Raw genomic sequence first — 20,119 nt, forward strand, 5'->3', positions numbered from 1 at the left:
TGTAAGCACCGCGATGACGCTTCGTCTCGGCTAGCTCCTGGTCTTATCTTATCAATCACCGACCAGGAGCATCCCGCGAGGTGAATAAAGGTCAGAGACACTACAGCATTGGTACAAAGAGGAGCGAGAGAAGGCTTCTTTTTAATTCTCAGAGAGGAGGTTTATCTAGGAGGTTTTGAAAATGCATGACGAACTGAGATTTGAGCCAAGCAACTATCCGAGTACAAAACACCATGTATCCGACCCTCTGGTCAACCCGACAAAGCAGTCAGACTACCCGATGATCGATCTCTCCTGCGTTCAGATTGACTGATGGAGGTGGTCGGTAGCTGCAACCAGCCGCGGCCGAGACAAGTTCTGGATCATGACCAGTCTTTTGTGCAAAGCCAAGCATGATTTGGTCAACGGAGGAGGTCATGCAGAGACGGCCGTGTTCGAATAGCCATGTACCGGGGTTATCTCCGGTCTGAATTGGGTCGTCGTATGAAGAGACTGCATTGAATGTTGAATATAGGTTCCTGGAAATCAGTCTTCGGACATGACTGGAGTTGGGCAAAGAGCCGAGTGGTCGAGTATTTTCGGCATGCCGCGGAATGGGATTGCTGCGATAACCAGAGGCTTGGTAGGTTTTCTGGAGTGAGTAAAAGTGGTCGGAGATTTGTAGCAGTGGGTCTTGGGCTCGAAGGGAGCCAGCCCCGCTAGAGGCGCCTATTGTGGTTAGGAACGTGCTCGGAACTGTGGTGGCATCCGGATAGGAGACCTGAGCAGCATGCCGTGGTATGTGGTAACTATAGTCCAACCAGAGAAAAGACAACGGACTGTCTGCGACTGCAACTGCGACTGCTCTTTGCTCTCAAAGGTCCAACCAGCCGAGGCTTCCCTGTCCCTCACCTCAGGTCCTCAACACCATCTGCTCACCCCACTTCCCTCTTCGTCGCTCCATCGGAATGATCTGAGCTGCCGCTGAGCTCGTTGCGCAAACGCTGCTCGAGCCACATCTGACATCCCTCCTCCTCTCTCCCCATGCCACCCTTCAAGCTGCGCCTGGCCGAAAGCGTGAGGAGCAAACTCACGAGGAGAGGCTCAACGGCATCACAGTCCTGCGAGCCTGGAGAGGTTGCGACGCCGCCACCACCGCCTCTCTCACCCGGACTAGCACCGCCAGCCCCCAGCCCGCACCACCCTCGCTCGTTGACGGCTGGCCTCGTGCTCGACGGTCGACGCCGCCCATCTCCTGCCTCTCGTAGCACTCGCCATCACCGCCGAGAGGGCTCAACATCTTCGACGACGGCAAAAGAAAAAGCAACCCAACTTTCGCTGCCAATCTTGGGCCACCACGCAGAGAGACACGGCGACGGGACCATCCAATCGCGGCAGCCCTCTGCTGAAACGATCGCCAGCCGGTCCGAAAGCTTGGCCTCAAACCATCACCATCCGCTTCCGCAAGCGCAACAAGACCAAACCACCACCGCCCCCATTGTCGCTCTCGAGGAGCCCACGCCCACGGCTTCCGAACAGCCCTCCGTTGTGCACCCTCCCGCCGACGACTCCATCCATCTCGAGACCGACGACGCTCCACCGTTGCCCACCCCCGACGCTTTGTTGCCCAGGTCCCGTCCTGCTGTCCCGCGGCGCCAGAGCCTCGTCCACAACTCGAATGCCCGTCTGATCAAGACCCTGCTGGACCCTTCCAAACCCAACCCGCAAGACGACTACTTTGCCCAGGATCCCGCCAGCCCCCTCAGCCCCAACATGATACACCGAAAAATCTGGGTGAGGCGACCAGGCGCGTCGGCCACTCTGGTCCAGATCAGGGAGGACGACTTGGTAGACGACGTGCGCGACGTCATTCTTGGAAAATACAAAAACTCGCTGGGCAAGAGCTTTGATGCGCCAGACGTCACGCTGCGCATTGTGCCCCGCGACGCTGCAACAAAACACAATGAGAGGACTCTGGGTCCCGAGGAGGAAATGTGCCGCACCCTCGATGCCTACTTTCCTGGCGGTCAGACGGTCGACGAGGCCCTGATCATAGACGTGCCACAGAGGAGGACCCCAAAGCCGTCGCCTCGACATGGGTACCCGCCGCACGTCGCCCACTACTATGACGACCACAATCGCCCCGTCGAGAATGGAACTGACTATTTTCCGCCAATGCCAGTCAACTTGGGAGTCCCCTCTCCAGGTTCGCTGACTTCGATATCCCACGAGAGTCGACAATCACACGCTGCGCAAGAACGGGATCGATCCATCGCGGTTCTCACCACTGGTCAGGTGCCACCTCTTCCTTCACCGGGTACTCGAAGAGGTCACACACATCGTCCCAAGTATCATCGCCATCCCACTTCCTCGCCCACGCAATTGGTCCACCCGGCGGCACCTGCTGCGGCCTCTCAACAACTGCCCCCGAGGACTGGCCGTCCGCGCCACGATTCGTCGGCTTCAGAGACCAAGCATGCCGTGCCCAATCCTCCGCCTCTACCGACACCTCCAGCGCCCGAGGCAGCCCCTGCCAAAGTTGCGACGCCGCCGGCTCCGCGCGTGCAATCTCCTGACCCACGCAAACCAAAAAAGAGCAAGCGCCAAAAAGCCGACAACGTTGACATGCCCAGTCTACCTTCTGGCCTCCTCGACGGGTCGGTTCCTCCAATCAACGTGCTTATCGTCGAAGACAATATCATCAACTTGAAGTTGCTCGAAGCCTTTATGAAGCGCTTAAAGGTGCGCTGGCAGACGGCCATGAACGGTCGAGACGCAGTGACCAAGTGGCGAGCAGGTGGCTTTCATTTGGTATTGATGGACATCCAGCTCCCGATCATGAGCGGCTTGGAAGCCACGAAAGAGATCAGACGACTGGAAAGAGTGAACAATATTGGTGTTTTCAGCAATCCCTTGTCCATGGGCGACAGAAAGAACAGCGACAGTCCGGAGCGCGACGGCGAGGGAGTTACAGAGAATGACAAGTTGTCGGAAGGCGTTGTCTTCAAGAGCCCAGTCATCATCGTGGCTTTGACGGCCAGTTCGTTGCAGAGCGACAGGCACGAGGCATTAGCAGCAGGATGCAACGACTTCTTGACCAAGGTAAGGAACGCACTCACACATTCGAGATGACAAGCTAACCTCACCCCCAGCCCGTCAACTTCGTCTGGCTGGAGCGCAAAGTCAAGGAATGGGGCTGCATGCAAGCACTCATCGACTACGACGGCTGGCGCAAGTGGAAAACCTTCACCGACGACCAGCTGCCCGGCGCCGACGCCGCCAAAGCAAAGCCCAAGAAGAAGGCCAACCGCGCCTCCATCTCGACCGCCCGCCTCAGCGCCAGCACGCCCTCGCCGGCCGGCAACCTCCCCAGCCCGTCTGCTGAGCACGTCGCTCTGGCGCAAGCCGGCCAGGCGCCCCCGACGTCGTTGCTGGATGGCGCGGCAGACGAAATCAAAGGTGCGGAGAGTGCGGTTGACGATGGGGTTGGCGCGGCGGCGTGAGTGGCGAGGAAGAGACTGGCTGGCCACTGCGTCTTTACGCGGAACGTCGATACGTTGATACACACGAGCCGACTTGATGAGATGCCCTTTCTCCCTCTTCTGGCCTTTTCCAACCTTTTTTTCACACGTACACGAATTTCAGTTCTCTCCATTGGGCGGTTTGTAGCGGGTAGCAGCAGCGGTGGATGGAACGGTGGCATTTTCTTGCGAATTGCGGGACGGGTGGGCGGGCGGTCTTGAAGGTTTTTCTGCATATGAGATTTTTATCTTTCCAAACAGGCGTATGAGCAGGGTGTGGAGTCGGGGGCTAAAGCGAAGTGTACCAAGCAAAGGGCAAAGCACTGAAACTGGTTTTTTGAACTTGGACAAGCGTTGGCGTTTGTTTTTTTTTCTGTCTGGGGTTTCTTCTCTGGTTTGCACTGTTCTCCTTTCGAGCGGGCACTTCTTGCATGCATGCTTGTATTATTTTTGCATATGTATTCTTTTCCAGCTTTTCTCTTTGGGGTACGGGAAGTCGAAGGGGGTAAGGGGGTGGGTAGTGTGGTTGGGTAGTAGTGTGAGTGGTGGACGTAGGAACAAACGAGCCTTTTCAGGTGCTAGGGAAGAGGGCGACGGACGAGCAAAGGGGAAGCAAGCACAAAATGACACAAATGACGTCTTGAGGAGAGAAATGCACTAAATGCAATCAGTGGCTATACACAACACGACATGATCAATGAATGACTGGCGAGTTGTGATGCCAGCCAGGCTCATGGCCTGCAGGGCCTATAGGACCTGCCACCTACAGACAGACCTATTTGCTAGGTAGGTAGGGCCCAATCAATCATCATCAACCATCAGGACTAGGTGTGTGAGACATCTCATCCACTGAGTACATGTACATAGGTCAAGAAGTACAAGATCGACTCGACTGCTGTACGCATGGCCTTGATTGCCGAGTAGTCAGCACAGCAGCACAGCAGCACAGCACAGGCAAAAATCACCTAGGTAGTGGCGAAGAAAACGGGATTGGAGACCTGACCTGACCAGACCTGGAAGCTCTAGAGAGCACCTACCTACTCTTATGCGGCTCACGGGGCTCCACTACATTATACATTGATGACCAGACCAGACCAGAGACCACTTGACGAGCAAATCGAATGCCGGCCCGCCCCGTTTGCCCCTGGTTTTTTTTTTTTTTTTTTTTTTGCACGAGGGCGCGCATAAGGCAATCTGTGCTCTCTCAACTCTCAAGTCAGAGTATTGTACATACGCGCCGCGACTGGGGAGGTCATCGATACGTGTGGGTGGGTACATGCCTACATCATATGCTTCACAATTGGACAGAAAATGTTCAGAAGATAAAGTCATCCATGCCCGCGCAGCCGGAGGCGAGGCACTCACCCACCTGCCGCCGACCTATCCGTCTGTTCATCTGTGTCTCTACCTAGTGCCAGCTGCGATACGAGTTGCAGCTAGCTCACCACTGTGAAATCTAGGCTACTACGTATGTGACCGACGGACTGCACTGCGGATCGAACGGACCTACGACCCAAGCAACGCAGCAAAGCGCCCATTCAAATGCCTTCACAGTGGATGGCGAAAGGAAATTTCAAACTCTGGGCTGTTTTGGAGATTTGGATGCTCTTCGTATGTACCCACGGGGAGTCTTCGAGAATCCGTGTCCAAAGACTTGGAGTTGATATTTCCTTTTGCAGATCCACTGTGGCATCTCCTTCCATCCATCTGCCCGCCCAAACGACCGATCACTCCCTCCTCAGTCCAGCAGACTCTTCTCGCTCTGGCTGCTGTTGTTCATGTTGCCCCTGCGACTAGCACCAGCTGCACCACCGGCACCACCAGAAGGGCCACCAGCACCACCAGGACCACCAGAAGGACCACGAGCAGAACCCCACGTGTCAGTGTAGCAGACACGGCTACCCGTCTTCCTGTGGACGACACGGTTGGGCGAGGGAACGGCCGGGGTAGGAGGAGGCACATTGTCAGCATCGCCAAAGACCATGCGCTCGACCGCGCGCTCAAGCTCGTCCCTCTCGGCCTCGGCCGCAGCCTCCGCCTCGCGCTGCTCATGCTCGCGGGCGCGCTCCGCCGCAAAATCGGCATCGTGTTGACGGACGTTAGCCGGGAACTGCTGCCAGGCGGTTGCGTATGCTCCGGCGGCCTCGGGGGCCTCGTACTCGGCGGGGCTGGCGATGCGTTGTCTAGGGGAAGGGCCTGGCGAGGACTTGGGTGAAGGCGGTGATGGCTTCGTCTCCTTCTTATCGAGACCTAAATGCGTGCCGGGCTTGAGGAACGCGGTCGAGCTGCCCGTTGTGCGGACGCATATCTGGCACTGGCATGGGTCGCTGCAGATTTCCTGGCAGCGGTGTCCGCATGGCAGGGTACGGTTGCAAGGGCGGGCGCAGACGACGCTGTCGTGAGGGAAGCTGTGGACTGTTAGCGGGTGTGGATAAGTCGGCTGATTAAAATGTGACTTACGGGTGGCAGCGGAGATGACATGCATGGCCGCAGGGCAACTTTTCAGTGCACCGAATCTCGCAGCCTCCGTGAAGACTCTCAAAATCTTCGGGCTCGGCGAGAAACGTCTTCCTACCGTGATTCTCACACATAAGAGGCAAGTAATAACCCAGCCGCATCTGAGGCTCGTTCTTGAGCCTGAAACCTGCTTTGCCTGCCATTATGGTGATGACTTGCGCCCAGATCTTGCTTTCACAAGCGAGGAGCTCGCCGTTGCCAAAGAGGTAGAAGCCACGTCGAGCACGAGACAAGGCCACGCAGACGCGATTCTTGATGTTGAGGAAACCCACGGAGCCCCAGTCGTTGCTACGGACAAGCGACAGGATGACGACATCGTTTTCTTCGCCTTGGTACGAGTCGACGGTAACGACCTTGAAATACCGGCCAGCTCCCTGGAAGTTTGGATTCAAACGCAACTTCTGAAGAAGGAGCTTGCGCTGGCCATTGTAAAATGTCAAGACCGTGATGTTCTCAGGAGCGATACCGTTCAAGTACAGGTACTCGTAGAACTTGATGATCATGTTGGCCTCGTCGTTGTTGCATGCCGACATGGACACATCCCTGGTCTCCTGCCATTCGTGTGTAAAGAAGAAGGAATTGATGCCGCCCATTCCCGGCACAGGTGGTCGATAATTCAAATCCCTGACAATGGGATGGTCGGCAATGAGGTCGCCATAGATGGGTTGGAGCAAGCGCCGAACCTCGGAAATCATACGGCGTTGTCTGCGCAGCGTGTCGAACTCCACGCCATTCTTGACAAGACGCTCAAAGAGAGACATGTTGAGGTTGTATGGCTCATCCTCGTGATCCTTGACCTGGCAGTGAGGCCGCAGCTGCTGATGATCTCCGACCAGGATGAGATGCTCCAGAGAGGGGACGCAAGTCACAGCAACAGGAGCCTCCAATGTTTCCGCCGCTTCTTCGATGAGGACAACTTTTGGCTTGAGCGCGGAGACGAGGGCGCGGTACTTGCTGAATCCAGTCGTTGTCATTCCAATGATTTTTTGCTTTTTCAGGATGAAAAGGTCCTCCTCCCAGTATCCATGGACCCGTCGAATGGCTGCATCTTGGTACTTCTTTGCAATCTCGCGAGCCTTGGACAACACACAACTCTTGACCTGGCGCTTGAGGTAGTTGTAGACAGCGCCGCGGTACTTTTTGTGGATTCGATGCATGTCGGTTTTCTCATTGAGCAAATGGCGAGCCTGTCCATCGTCGAGGTGATCCTTCTCTTTGCCTCTGATCGCGTCGCCCAACTTGAAATCTCTTCCGGTAAGCCCTTTTTCTTCGTCATCGTCGAACTTGACTCCGGTTTCCGCTTCAATCTCTCTCAGCTGTTCCCATTCAAGGTCGACCTCTTCATAGTCAAATCCAAAGGCATCGAGCTCATTGTTGCGCTCCACACGCTCAGAACTGGGCCCGAGCCAGCGCTCGAGGGGATTCGCATTTTCCTCGTCGTCCTCCGTTGCGCCATGTTCAACCCATTTCTTAGTTGGGTTCTCAAGCGAGTCGACTTGCCGCTCATTGAGGATGCCCAGCTGCAGCAGTGTCCGCGGGCTGAGAATCTCATTGTAGATCGCTAGGGGCTCGAGCACCTCCTTCATTTCCTTTTCAAGTTCCGCGTGCTGACGGATTGCAGGTAGTTTCAAGCCACCAGGGATGTTGGGGAATCTCTCTTGCTGCCTCAATTCATACAAGGTCCTGTTCTTGATGACCTCCTGGTCTTTTGAGCGAGCACCCAAGCGCGCAAACTCGGGCTCAAATTGAGCTACATGACGGAGCAGCTGGTCGAGGGCGTGATTGGTATGGCAAGCAACGATAATTGGTGGTCCGTCGCCCATGTTTTCAAGCAGTACTTTTAAGGCGACGACAGAAACATGGGTCTTTCCGGTTCCTGGCGGACCCTGCACAATCGCCAGACGCTTCGTCAACATGCGTTGGAGGCACTTCAGCTGCGTCTTGTCTAGTTCAGTCTCAAGACCCTCGGGCCAATTTCCGAGAATGTCGATCCTCTCGGGGCATCCATTCGCAAAGACAGTTTTCAAGTTCGTGAGTGGATTCTCGTCGACGTACTTGGGAGGCGAGACTTCCTGCTCCACCTCAACGAGGTGCTCTTGCATCGGGAAAGGCTCTCTCATGAGCTTTTGAAGTGAGCGCAAGGTGTAACGGCTAGCCTCGAGGAAGCTAGAGCGCTCCTCTACCATCAAAAACGTCATGCTAGGATCGATTTCGAGTTCCTCTGCGCGAGCAAAGAAAAGCTCAATCCTGGGAGGATTTTGGTCGAGATCTAGAGTTGTTCTTGATGCGATGGTCGCCATTGTACACATTGTTCGGAAGCAGTCGTCTTCAGTGGTGAGGGCAACCAAACTGCCTGTGAGAAGCCGCTTTGATTGCGCCCAACGCACTTGCTTGCCGACACGTTTGAGAGAGAATTCGACTTGGACCGCGATGCCTCTGTTGGAAAACTTGACTCCCAGAATGTGAACCTTTTCGTAAAGTCCGACGGTGGTGCCGTACACCTCCTCTGGATGGTAGGGATCGCGTCGAATGCGGCCGATGGCTTGTCGAAGAGGCAACATGGCATCCTCACGAATGAGCTCGAAATGGGATTCGAGATAGTGCTCTTTGGAATCCCATGCGCCCTCGATCTTGTTTTGGAACAAACCAACCTCTTCCTCGCCATCTTGATTTTCGTCTAGAATCTCATCCGTAGTGGGGATTTCCGGCTTTGAGAGCCACGACGAAGCGTTTACGGAAAGTTCGGTGTCGGTCAGGTATTTTTTGATATCGGAAGTGGCTTGGATACGGTTGCGAGGGGCGTGGAAGTTCGATGATGGATCGAATTGCGGTCGTTGCTGCGTAAAACGCTCAGAAAGTCCAGGGTTGAGCTCTTCCTCCTCAGGTTCCTCTTCCGGGCCTGGGATGAAGCGGCGGTTGGAGTTGTCCATCAAGGGCGGGCGATTGCTTTGCTCTGCTGGTCTGCTGCGGCGCTGGGGAGGAGCCGGAGTCCAGCCCTCGCCGATGGAGCTCTCAGACGCTTCGGTGGAGTCGCCGAAGTAGCTCTTGAGCGGCTTCTTCGGCCTCTGATGGCCGGAGGCAGACATGGTGCCTCTATCAGAAGCTCAAGCCTTGGACTTGCGAGAGGACAACTTGGAAAAGTGGAAGCGGCTTGTGCGAAACTGGACAAAGTGAAGGAGTGACCAAAGAGCTTGCGATGCCTCAACGATTGCGGCGCTATGGTCAGCAGGTGAAGAATGAAGATGAGAGTAAAATGGGAGCAGACGAGAAGAATCGAGTGCAGTAGTTTGGTGATGGATGATGTGCCGCGCGGTGATTAAAGGTAAGCGGCTGTCGGTGCGGGAAGGAGCACCTCAAAGTGGCAGGTCCAATGGAAGCCAACTCAACCATCCCACAACAACAAATTCATCGTCATGGCGATGATTGAGATTTTGCGAGCAAACCACTTCGTTTGTGCTTGCTTGTCTAGGTGGCTGGCTGCAGGCTTCTCATCACCACAGGCTTTCCCACAGGCATCTGTCTACAGAAAAGATGGAGGTATGTACCTACGCTGACGCGGTGCTCTTGGGTGATAGTCCAATACAGTCGAATTTGAGATGACTTTTTTTCCCGCTGGTGTCAACAGTGTACATACAGCTCCATCCAGTACCTACAGAACCAACCCTTCCGACGCAAACGCGGGCGCCTGCATGGTACTAAATTCGGGTAACACCAGACAAACACTCTTCAACCGGATGGTCCAAAGCATTTTTCTGGAAGGCGTGAAGCAGCCAGGCTGTCCAACGCTTTTGGGTAGTGCTTGTGGCTCCGTGCTTCTGGAGATGCACTTGCGCCAGGATTTCCGGGGCTCATCTCAAGTTGATACGGACGAGGCCGGGCGGAAATAATCAGTCCATGAGACGACATCTGAGTGCTATCGGTTCTCGCTGGGAGACTCAGAATTACAAATCAGAATCAAGATGGGTTTGTTATGGACGACGGTACCTGCAGATGGCTCGCGTGGGGAGCGAGAGGTCAACAGATTGACAGGGACCGTGGAGCAGCGGGGAAGCTTGGCCCGCTGCCCCGCTCACCGCCCAAGGCGACGGCTGGTACTGGACCGCGACGCCAAGCGCGTGCCCTAGCTGTCCGGAGACCACGCTCTTCTATTTCTGCCATCACCACTTTTTGCTGTCTCTCGGGTCCGCGTCCATTCTCTTGCTCCTTGGCCTTTTCGACGCTTCCCCCGGTCGAGCTTCCCGCGCGACTTTTTGGAACCTCCCACCAGCTCCCCCGATCCGGTGCTCAGCCTTTGACTGAAAGTGCGCCCAAGATGGTGAGCTTCGAAGACGACGACGAGAATGGTACTGCTTTAGAAGCTCTTTTCGCGCATCAATTTCTGATTCCTCTGCAGAGTCGAGCTCCGAGAACGACGTTGACGAGACCATGGAGGACATGGACGACGGCGACGCGGACGGCGACGCCGATGTTGACGCTGATGCCGACGGTGACGGAGAAGGCGAGGACGATGCCGAAGGAGACAACGACGACGAGGATGGCGATGAAGAGGACGAAGATCAAGACGACACGCCAGATTCGCCTTCACGCGCCCAGCGCGAAGGAAGACAATTAGCAACAAACGGCTCGACCTCCGCGCAGGATGCCCCCAGATCCCAGCCGACAATACGCCTGGCTTCAGCCTCGCCACACCGCTCAACAACTCCGTCCACCTCGACTCTACCCTGGCGCCCCTCGGTGCGACCAGAAGCCCTTACTGCATCGACCTACGACATAGTACCCACAATTGCCGCTCCTCACAGTACCTCAATCAACACCATAACAGCAACACCAGACATGCGATGGGTATTTAGTGGTGGGGCCGATGGCTATATCCGCAAGTTCAATTGGGTGGATACTGCGAACGGGAAGCTAATGCTGACCGTTGCGCAACGGCATCCATTCGTGGACAGCGTGACCAAAGCTGGTGTCTTGCTGAGCTACTGGGAAAATGAAGACTCACCAGGTAATCTGGGAAGCCACCTTGCAGAAAGTTTGCTAATGCGCACAAGATCGATCCTCATCTGCAACAAATGATGACTCCACGAGCCTTTCTCCCGTTTATTCTCTTGCTGTTCACCACCAAGCCCTATGGCTGCTGTCCGGCACCGAGTCTGGCGCCATCAATCTCCAGACTGTGCGACATCAGGAAGGCCATCGAATAACATCGCTACGAAAGCATACCTCTGCCGTATCTGTCCTTTGTCTCTCGCAAGACGAAAAGTCTGTTCTATCCGGTAGTTGGGATAAGACCATCAACGACTGGGATTTAAACACAGGCCAAGTCAAAAGGCGGTTCGAGACTAGTGGCGGACAAATATCAGCCATTGAGCCGCGCCCACTCTCAACGCTCCCGGTGCCAGAGGAGGCTGGTTTGCCCTTGATGACGAATGGTACCTTTAGTTCGAACAACGACTCTAAGCCCCTAGCAAACGGCGTGTTGCCCAATGGTGTCCCGCCGTCTGGTAATCAAGATGCGGATGCAGACAATGACTCGCTATTCGGCGACAACGACAATGACTCTCTATTTGGCGGAAATGGCGATACCGCAGGTGCAAATACCGCGGCTGCGGGATTCGGGGATGACGAGGATGACGAGTTTTCGCGAGCCATCGCCAACGAAATTCGACAAGCTGAAGAAGAAGACGCACAAGGAGATGTAGACATGACTGACGCAGGTGGTCCTGTGCAAGCCACCGAAGGGTTGGACGATGGAGCTTCTCAACTGGTGACCGGCAGTCAGACCAATGCCACCAAAGCGGAAGGAGATTCGGCTCCTCCGCCCAACGGCCTCCCACATGCGGAAGATCCTTCAGACGGCGCGCAGGCCACAAATCCTCAGGCTCATGATGATGGACCGCCGTCGTCGGACACCACTTTTATGGACGCCTCAATCGACGGCACGCTACGTGTTTGGGATCGAAGACAGCCAAACCCTATTGCGCGTATCACGGGTAGTGTTCCATGGTGTATGAATGCGTGCTGGTCGCCCGACGGCAACTTTATTTACGCAGGGCGTCGCAATGGCACCGTCGACGAATACAGCCTCCACAAAGGCCTCCGCGAGCCTTCGCGTATATTCAAATTCCCCTCTGTCTCCGGTGCCGTTAGCGCCGTCAGGGCAATGCCCAACGGCAAACACTTGGTCTGGTACGTTTGAAACTTGTCTACCACCTACAAAGCACGTGGACGCTGACACTTTGACAGTGCATCGTATGATATTCTGCGCCTGTACGAACTGAACGACCAAGACTCCAAGCACTCTGCTGTCCCGTACCTCATCGTTCCCGGCCACCGAACCGGCGTCATTTCCCAGCTGTACATTGACCCCACATGCACGTTTATGATTTCGACCGGCGGTAATCGCGGATGGGAGGGCAACTCGACCGAAGTCTTGTTGGGCTACGAGATGAGCATCCCCAAATGACCTCGAGCCTGAGGCCGGAGCAACGGCTGAATCCAGACTTTGGGCAACACGGCGCAACATCGCCATCCGGACAGCAGACTGGACCGCTGGAATGGGCAGCCAGACAGTCGACGGAGCGCACCGCGCGGGGCGGCACTTTTGGACCTTTCTCCACCGCTTGATCTTTTTTCCCCCCTTTTTGCATTTGGGTATACCCACGGAATTTTTTCACAACTGCTCATTTTATTTGGTTCCAAAGTTTATACGGACTGCGCAAAATCGAGGACTTCGTTTGGGGAGTTAACGCTCTGACGACGTCTGCCGAGGTCGCGCATGACGGGAGAGAGCTGACGGTGCAGACAGGCGTTGGGCATTTTTGATGATGGGACGTGCGCGCGTTGTTCATGCTTGCTACATGTCATGTGCGCGGTAGTTCGTGTTATTGTTGTTGTTGTTGGTGGGCTACATTCGGTATGCTATCAGTATCAGGCAAGGCGGCGCCCTTTGGCGGACGGACCGGTCGCGGCATTTTCAGGGTGTTTTGTTTGTTTGGTGGTCGGCTGTCGCAGTCGCGGAGGTAGGTAGGGAGGGAGGAGGACTGTTGTGTGGGTGCAGTGCTGTCTGTAGTCAAATGAAGATGGCCATGAGGCTGTTGTTCTATGGAAGACGCGCAGAGGACGCGCCTATCTGCTGCTGCGACGATGACGACGAATATCTAATGGCTGACTGCGCCAGACTTCCGCGCCCAGCCCTCCTCCACCTTGCCCTCCATCATCACCAACAACCGCCCATGCACAATACAATACCATCGCCACCGCCGCTCCAGCATCTTCGTAGACATCAATCAACACGGCCCAAACCCCTCTGGCCCTCCCTCCACACCCCTCCCTCCCCCTCTTCTTTTTATTCATGTTTATACCCCCCAAAGTTCCGCTCGGCTACCAAGGACGCTGGCGTGTGTCGCATGGGTACGTCTTGGTGGCGTGCTGGTCGGGGAGGTGGAGAGGTGTTCCGCGACGCCTGATCTGCCTTCTGGAGCATGCTATAACCATGAGTTCGATCCGCGTCAGGTCCATCTTTTTTTTTCTTTTTGGATTTTGGCTTTTTCTTTTTTGGGGCGGTGGAGCTTTGGGTTTTGGGCGGACGTAGGTGGAAAGAAGCGGTGATTGGCACCTGCTGCTGCTGCTGGTGCTGATGCCACCGGAACCGTGGCCCGAGGGTAGGCTGTGATGTTGTTGCCTTGCACTTTTTCTGGGAGTAGCGCGTCCATTGCAGCCTTGGTGGTTCGGAGCTCGGTGCTGTCTTTTTTCAACCACTTGAACGACTGCTACTGTATGGGAGTAGCCAGCCAGAGCAAGACTTGTTCACAGGAATGTCCGAGTGAGCGGTCAACATCGCGATTCTCTACCGTCTTTTGGAGATTGCTGGGGAGTTGATAAGTATCATCCTGAGACTGTCTGTCTGCTTTTAATCACTTCCTTGTTTTCCAGCGCTCAGGTTTCAGTGGGAACATGCATTTTTGGTGTGGCCCGCATGAATCTTGAAGTAGCTCGACATTAAGCTTTACAACTCCTAAAATATCTTTGCCCCGCAACACCCCCGCCATGGCGTCCGCCTCTCACCCTTGACGCGTCTTTGACGCGTAAGTGTTCGCCTGCTGAGGGTGTCGTCTCCAAAAGAGGATAACTTGCAGCGGCAAATCTTTTGCCTATCGTTGCCGAACCCTCAAGTCAAAACTTAAATTTGGCGCGCGCATGAAGAGATGTACTGTGTGCGCTTGCTTTATCTGCACGCGGGGATGTCGCAAAAGCCCTCGGATTGTGTCTCATGAATGCTTTGCTTGTCACTCGCGCAATACGCCAAAGTGAAAGGGGGCATGGACGGATTCAATGGCTTACCACTCCGTCCAATTCTTCCTTAATTGTGGCGCCTTCGCGCAAGACTCTAGCTGAAAATGGATCACTGGACAGATGGACGGACAATGCCTTCTTCCGCTGGTGACCAAGCAAGCGTCGTGCATCAAAGCGCGTTCAGGACGTGCCCAAGCGCTATATCTTGGCCTCTAATGTCGGCCATGTCAAAACACGCAATGTTCACACAGCATTCATTTGCTCTGCACTGGTCTTCATGATCAGTGTAGATTCTGGAGCGAATTCATAGTAGACATTGAGATGCGGAATATCTGTGGTGCCTGCAAGTGCGGAGTGACTCCTGACTCGGCCATCCTCTGTTGACGGGTCTCGTTCATGGGTCTCGTTCATGCATCTCACTGGCCGCTGGTGACGCGACTGGAGGACAGCTTGGCGCAGGTATAATTACACGCTCTATCTCTGCTCTCCCGTTGCTTCTTCCTTCTCCATCTTTCCCACTTTTCTGCCATCAGCCTCCTTCGTGATCCAGATCCTGACCCTCGTTCAGCGTTGGCCATTCAAATCGAGCACCAGTCAGCCAAAACTCCAACCGACACCAAGTGTAAGTCATCTCTCGTGGTTGACGCGTCAAAACGCGTCGACGTGGTATGCAAATACTCGGAAGGTTTGCTAACTTCGCGTGCAGGGCAAATTACCTGCTCTTCTCACCGCTTCCATTTCCTTCCTGGCACTTTCCACTTGGCTCCTCACAGAAAATGGCACCGCCGACTTTTATCCTTAACCGCAACCCAGTGGCCGCTCTCACGATCGACCATAAAGTCCCGACCTTCGACGCCAACGCCTATCCTAACTTCAACGCCGCTGGCCTGCCCGACTATGGCGACGACATGCTTTCTTTGCTCCTCCAGGAAGCCTACCGGTTGCGCTTCATCCGCGAGATGCCACAGAACAAGCATCTCTCCAATGAAAGCCATGACAAAAAGATCAAGTATTTCCTTCGCTTTTACGACGGCGAAGGGTACTACTTCAATACCTTTCTCAGCGCCTCATGGTCCGGCCTTGGGACGGAGATGTCTGACTTGCCCCCGGTCAACGAAAAGACGTTCACGGCTGAGCGGAGTGAGTTCTGTTGTCTATGGGCCAAGCCGTGGTTCAACTTCCTCCACAACAAACAAGACCAATCAGCCTGGGGTGCTGGGGTGCGAGACTCATTCGAGCTGTTGCTGCGTCACACCGAGAAAGAGGTGTGCAATCGCAGTCGCCGCTGGCATCCGAAGGTTGACGAGCACGACGGTCGACACGGGAAGATGGTTCTCGAGATCCCCGAGAAGGACTACTTCGACGTGTATGACGCCATCGACACTCTCTATATCTGCGTGAGAGAAACCGAAATCAATACATCGTTCCGGTCACCAGAGACGGACTTTGCTTGGGATGTGGCCAGAATGTTTCAAAGGGTATTTCCAGAGCCGACGTTCAAACCACCTTTTGACTACAATCCTCCAGCGAACGATCTACTTGAATCTTGCTACAAGTCTATGCCACGAATGTAGAAGTTTTCTTTCAGGTTCCTCGGTCAACAGTAAATTGATATTTGATCCTTGTTTGGTCAGTTGGCGTACTTGTTGCGACCCAAGAAGTAGCCGCTGCGGGGGCCTGCTGACAAATGTCGTGATGCCCACATCCTTGCTTTCATCGTCGTTCAACGTAAAATTTTCGCTCGCGATTGCTTCGGGTTCCAAATTTCTCCCCCAAGTCTTGTGTTGCTTCAAAGCGTCGGCCATTGGTTTGCTGAGCTCCTTTCTTTGTGAAAGCAAATGCTCCTTCTGGGGTTGCGTCCTCATTCATCTCTTTTGGAACACCTCGCGCCCGAGACAAGGACGACGCACTAGGAAAAGCCGTGCAATCTGTCCCCTCCTTTCGGAAATGGCAGGCGAAACACCCCCAACTCTTCAAAGCATTTACAACACCCGCCAGCCAAAGCGCGATGAATCCGGGTACGGCTCGTACAGTGCGAAGGAAATGGACGTCCTACTCACCGAGGCTTACCGTCTCCAGCACATCTACGAGGACCTCAAGGCCAGACGTCCGCCGGAGGAAATGATGGGCCTGGCCGAGCTGGCAAACTTGCGACTCTTCATCGACCACTACGACCCCGAAGGCCGGTACCTACGGGTCAGTCTCCTCAACCAGCCATTCGATCGGTCTGACCCCTGTCTTTTGAACACTGCATTGTTGCTCCAACAGGGCGAGCAGTTCATCAACGGAACCTTTGGACAGTGGTACAGACAAGAGGGACTTCCAAGGGAGGTATACCAAGCCATGGCCAGGGAAAGACAGCTGTATGAACGTCGAAAGGCCCGTGGGATTCAGGCGGAGGTGCGACAGACAGGACCCGTACAGACCGTCGGGAATGACTGTGAGTCCATGATCAGGCGCCTCGACGCCTTGAACAACAGCGTGTCCGCCATCCAACAGGCCCTGGTGGCCAAGCGCCATACTAATCCCGAGCACATTGCGCGCGACATTGGTTTCTACTTCCCGACTCCTGCGTACGCCACTGGCGAGGTTAGTACTCAAAAGGATGGTACTCTCCTGTTTTGGAAGCTTGATCCTTTCCTCGACTCGGTAGCTTATGCTTGCAGCATTCACGGCGAAGAGGCGGTGTTTGGATGTCTTCATTGGTGCTTCCAAGGTACGGCGGCAACGAAGTGGGCGCTCCTGGAGAAAGAGAGGAAGCTGGAGATGAGAAGAAAAGGTATCGATGGATGGAGAGATTTGTTGAAGGAGCTTTTGCCGGATTGCGGGTGATTGATGTCCAGGAGATGTGTTGTCGGAGCGCGTTATCTCTGCTTTTGCTGTCGTTCTGTCTTTGTCGGTCGTTGTCAACTTGTAAGCTTTTCGGAAAGAATCAGGGTAATGTAATTTAGGAGAATCGGGGCTTTGGCGTCAAAGGGGTGCGAAGTAGTCAGACTCCCACGCGCTTGAATGCATCGTGAATTGAGAGCGCATTTCATACACATCGCAGCCATGTCTGACGGCTTTGGCACCAGCTTGGGCCTCGTCCTGAAGCTTGTGTGAGTAAACCATGCAAGACTCGTATCTCTTGGAGCCAACTGCTGAAAGGCGTAAGCATTCTGCGCTTTCCCGCATTCTGTTCTCCTGCATCAACGGCATCCAAGACACTCGAGCTGTTAAAGACCTTTCGGATGAGGCCGTGCGGAAAGGAGCTCGCGTTCGGGTTCGCAAGTGACGATTGGACCCGCAGGCTCCCAGCCCCTCTTCGATCGAAAGGGCAAAAAGCTACGAGCGCAACCCGTGGGATCAGTGAAGAAGACTACACTAATGCTGCCGAGCAAAGTGTTTGATAGACCGACAAGGCGATGGCAAGGATGAAGATGAGGTCGAGGAATTTCATCCGCGCTGTCGCGGAATTGACGTTGCCGTCGCTCTTGCCGGTTGCGCAGTGTGCGCAAACCCTGTGGAGATGGCAGCTCTGGGGCGGGGGAAATACGGGTTAGATTTGTGTGCATTTGGATGACGAGAGCAAAATCTGGTGGTGGTGAGGAGCATGCAACTGCCACGAGTTTTAGCAAGCCGTCCGAAGCATTTCGGTTTGCCGGGCAACTCGTGACGCTAAACATCAACACCAGTTTCCCCTCGCGTCTCGCAGGGATAGCCCTACCTCGATCGTCTCGACCTCGCCAACACAGCTGGTCCGTCGCTGCCGCCCTATCCGCAACGGCGGACATTGAAGCCAGAGCGACGTTTGTCAGCCAGCAACATCGCGACGGAAGACTTTCCGCCTCAATACACTGATGCCGCGGCGACTCCGCGGATTGGTAGAGCGGCATACATGGTGGCCCAACTTGAGTTGACGTTGAGTGCGGAAACATGTGTTGACTCACCATTGAGCATGTGTGACGAGATGGCTGTGTGGTTCAGGTAGTTGTGCCTAAAAGCTTGAGTCTTGGGAGTTGTCATGAGTATAAAGTCGAGCTTGCATCCAGATGGAGAGCAAAGAAAGCTTCCTCAGCGTTCCGCTTTTCTGACTGTTACCTTGTTTCAATCAATACGGTTGTATCCAACATGTCTTTTACAGCTCTTGCAGAGCAGCTTCTGGAGGAAGCGAAGAAGCTAGACTCCCATGTGGCAGCAGGGCGAGACGTTTCCAATTTGGCGACCACGGCTGGCGCCCCGGATCACAAGAACTTTGTTGTGCAATTCAAAGAGTCCCGAGAGCGGGCAATCAACACAGCGAATGAGTTCCTGAGGCAGGCATACGGTCCGAGGGATTACGTCCGAGAGAAACTAAGCAGCGTAAGCGTTCATCTTCCTGAAGACACCACAGTGGGCCGCAAAGGAAATGTCAACTCTGAAGGCAGAGCAGGGGTGCTTCAAATGATCCCTGAAGCTGCCCTTCTACAAGCTCAACTGTCCAAATATTTGGGCGGCAAGGCACTTGAATGCACTCCAGACACAGGCATGTCTACCTAGTCATTTGAGTGCTCGCCATGTGCCCGCGGCTTTAGCACCAAAACTGGAAGTTGACATTCCTTTTGCGACTCCTGTGGCCCGAAATTGGTGGAAACTGACCTTGGCGTAGGGAACTGACAACATAAGCTTTCAAGCTCTGTATCGGTATGACATTCCGCCCAAGGTCAATGAGAAGACTGGAACGACTTTTACAGACCTTGCAAAGCAGGCTGGGGTCCCTGAAGAACCATTGGCTCGCATCCTGCGCAATGCAGTCACCTTGGGAATTTTTGAGGAGCCTTCTCCTGGAGTCCTCGCCCACAATGCCATCAGTCGCTCGTTGCTCGACCCGTACTGGCTGTCGTTTATGGGATTTGTCGCTCAAGATCTTGTCAAATTCCACACTCGGGCGCTTGATGCGATTGAGAAGTGGCCAGCCGTTTCAGAGCCAACGGAATGCGGCTTCAGTCTTGCGTACCAATCCAAGGATCCGCTGTTTCTCCACTTTGAAAAGAATCCCGAAATTGCCATGCGAGCTGGCAAAGCCTTCCGCGCGGTGCACAACACGACGGATGACGGATCCATATGGCAAGAGATTGATCGCCCGGGAGCTGTCATGGTTGATGTCGGCGGAGGACATGGGCATATTGCGATGGCCATTGCTCGAGCAACTCGGCACTTGAAATGCGTCGTTGAAGATTTGCCAGGGACGGTCGAAATCACCAAGAAAGAAATACCGCCGGAACTCGAAGGGCGCGTCCAGTGCCAGGCGCAGGACTTTTTTACTGAGCAACAGTGGAAAGGCGCCGATGTTTACTTCTTTTCGAAGATCATGCACGACTGGTCGGACGCGTACTGCATCAAGATTCTGCGCAACTTGATCCCAGCGATGAAGGAAGGGTCCACGGTGGTGGTGAATGAGTGGCTGGTTCCTGAACAAGCGAGAGCAGAGAACGCTCAACGCTTTATTAGGTGAGTCTCGCGCACCAGGAGTGCTCCGGAAAAAGATACTGAAAAATCTCGTAGACTCGCGGACCTTACCATGCTTTCAGCTCATAACGGAAAGGAAAGGACCAAAGGAGACTGGAGGAAGTTGTTCAAAGAAGCGGATGAGAGATTTGGGGCCGTTGAATTCGTGGAGTGGCCCTGGACAAACTTTGTTCACATATTGTCCGTGTGGAAGCCATGAGAGGAGACCGTTGAAGGAGATGATTCGGCCCCCAATTGCGCTCTGCAGTTGCGAATAATACCTGCTTTGTCTGCGCGACATTTGGCTGGACTTGTTTTGAGTGGAAGTACAGATCTGCAGCAGA

General features: G+C 54.6%; 6 protein-coding genes across 6 annotated transcripts; 5 read left to right on the forward strand and 1 right to left on the reverse strand.

The window, feature by feature from the left end:
- Window positions 1–863: 863 nt before the first annotated feature.
- On the forward strand, window positions 864–3,624 carry BKA78DRAFT_28897 (uncharacterized protein). Its single transcript, XM_066885757.1, has 2 exons — window positions 864–3,081; window positions 3,132–3,624. The coding sequence occupies exons 1-2, from the start codon at window positions 1,024–1,026 to the stop codon at window positions 3,480–3,482; spliced, it is 2,409 nt and encodes an 802-aa protein (XP_066740348.1). The 5' UTR covers window positions 864–1,023; the 3' UTR covers window positions 3,483–3,624.
- Window positions 3,625–3,703: 79 nt separating this feature from the next.
- On the forward strand, window positions 3,704–4,388 carry BKA78DRAFT_323176 (uncharacterized protein). Its single transcript, XM_066889178.1, has one exon. It carries the CDS (start codon window positions 3,766–3,768, stop codon window positions 4,159–4,161), a length of 396 nt encoding a protein of 131 aa, XP_066740349.1. The 5' UTR covers window positions 3,704–3,765; the 3' UTR covers window positions 4,162–4,388.
- Window positions 4,389–4,829: 441 nt separating this feature from the next.
- On the reverse strand, window positions 4,830–9,103 carry BKA78DRAFT_360511 (P-loop containing nucleoside triphosphate hydrolase protein; the record flags this gene model as incomplete). Its single annotated transcript, XM_066892416.1, has 3 exons — window positions 4,830–5,908; window positions 5,961–8,796; window positions 8,866–9,103. The coding sequence occupies 3 exons, from the start codon at window positions 9,101–9,103 to the stop codon at window positions 5,239–5,241; spliced, it is 3,744 nt and encodes a 1,247-aa protein (XP_066740350.1). The 3' UTR covers window positions 4,830–5,238.
- A 1,226-nt stretch (window positions 9,104–10,329) lies between these two features.
- BKA78DRAFT_298755 (WD40-repeat-containing domain protein) lies at window positions 10,330–12,480 on the forward strand (the record flags this gene model as incomplete). The annotated part of the gene is made up of 4 exons (XM_066886958.1): window positions 10,330–10,360; window positions 10,411–11,019; window positions 11,066–12,203; window positions 12,261–12,480. 4 exons carry the CDS (start codon window positions 10,330–10,332, stop codon window positions 12,478–12,480), a joined length of 1,998 nt encoding a protein of 665 aa, XP_066740351.1.
- Window positions 12,481–15,543: 3,063 nt separating this feature from the next.
- Window positions 15,544–17,340, forward strand: BKA78DRAFT_323180 (uncharacterized protein). The gene has a single exon (XM_066889179.1). The coding sequence runs from the start codon at window positions 15,765–15,767 to the stop codon at window positions 17,139–17,141; it is 1,377 nt and encodes a 458-aa protein (XP_066740352.1). The 5' UTR covers window positions 15,544–15,764; the 3' UTR covers window positions 17,142–17,340.
- A 1,602-nt stretch (window positions 17,341–18,942) lies between these two features.
- BKA78DRAFT_257077 (O-methyltransferase-domain-containing protein) lies at window positions 18,943–19,995 on the forward strand (the record flags this gene model as incomplete). The annotated part of the gene is made up of 2 exons (XM_066885152.1): window positions 18,943–19,778; window positions 19,833–19,995. Coding segments are annotated over 2 exons (999 nt in total), but the record flags the coding sequence as incomplete, so codon positions are not given.
- Window positions 19,996–20,119: the final 124 nt, after the last annotated feature.

Source organism: Phyllosticta capitalensis, assembly GCF_038381095.1.
Source record: "Phyllosticta capitalensis strain CBS 128856 chromosome Unknown BKA78scaffold_10, whole genome shotgun sequence".
Lineage (NCBI taxonomy): Eukaryota > Fungi > Ascomycota > Dothideomycetes > Botryosphaeriales > Phyllostictaceae > Phyllosticta > Phyllosticta capitalensis.

Coding starts and splice junctions, on each gene's coding strand:
- BKA78DRAFT_28897 (XM_066885757.1), top strand. CDS start 1,024: ATGCCACCCTTCAAGCTGCGCCTGGCCGAAAGCGTGAGGAGCAAACTC. Junction 3,082..3,131: donor GCAACGACTTCTTGACCAAG/GTAAGGAACGCA, acceptor CCTCACCCCCAG/CCCGTCAACTTCGTCTGGCT.
- BKA78DRAFT_323176 (XM_066889178.1), top strand. CDS start 3,766: ATGAGCAGGGTGTGGAGTCGGGGGCTAAAGCGAAGTGTACCAAGCAAA.
- BKA78DRAFT_323180 (XM_066889179.1), top strand. CDS start 15,765: ATGTGGCCAGAATGTTTCAAAGGGTATTTCCAGAGCCGACGTTCAAAC.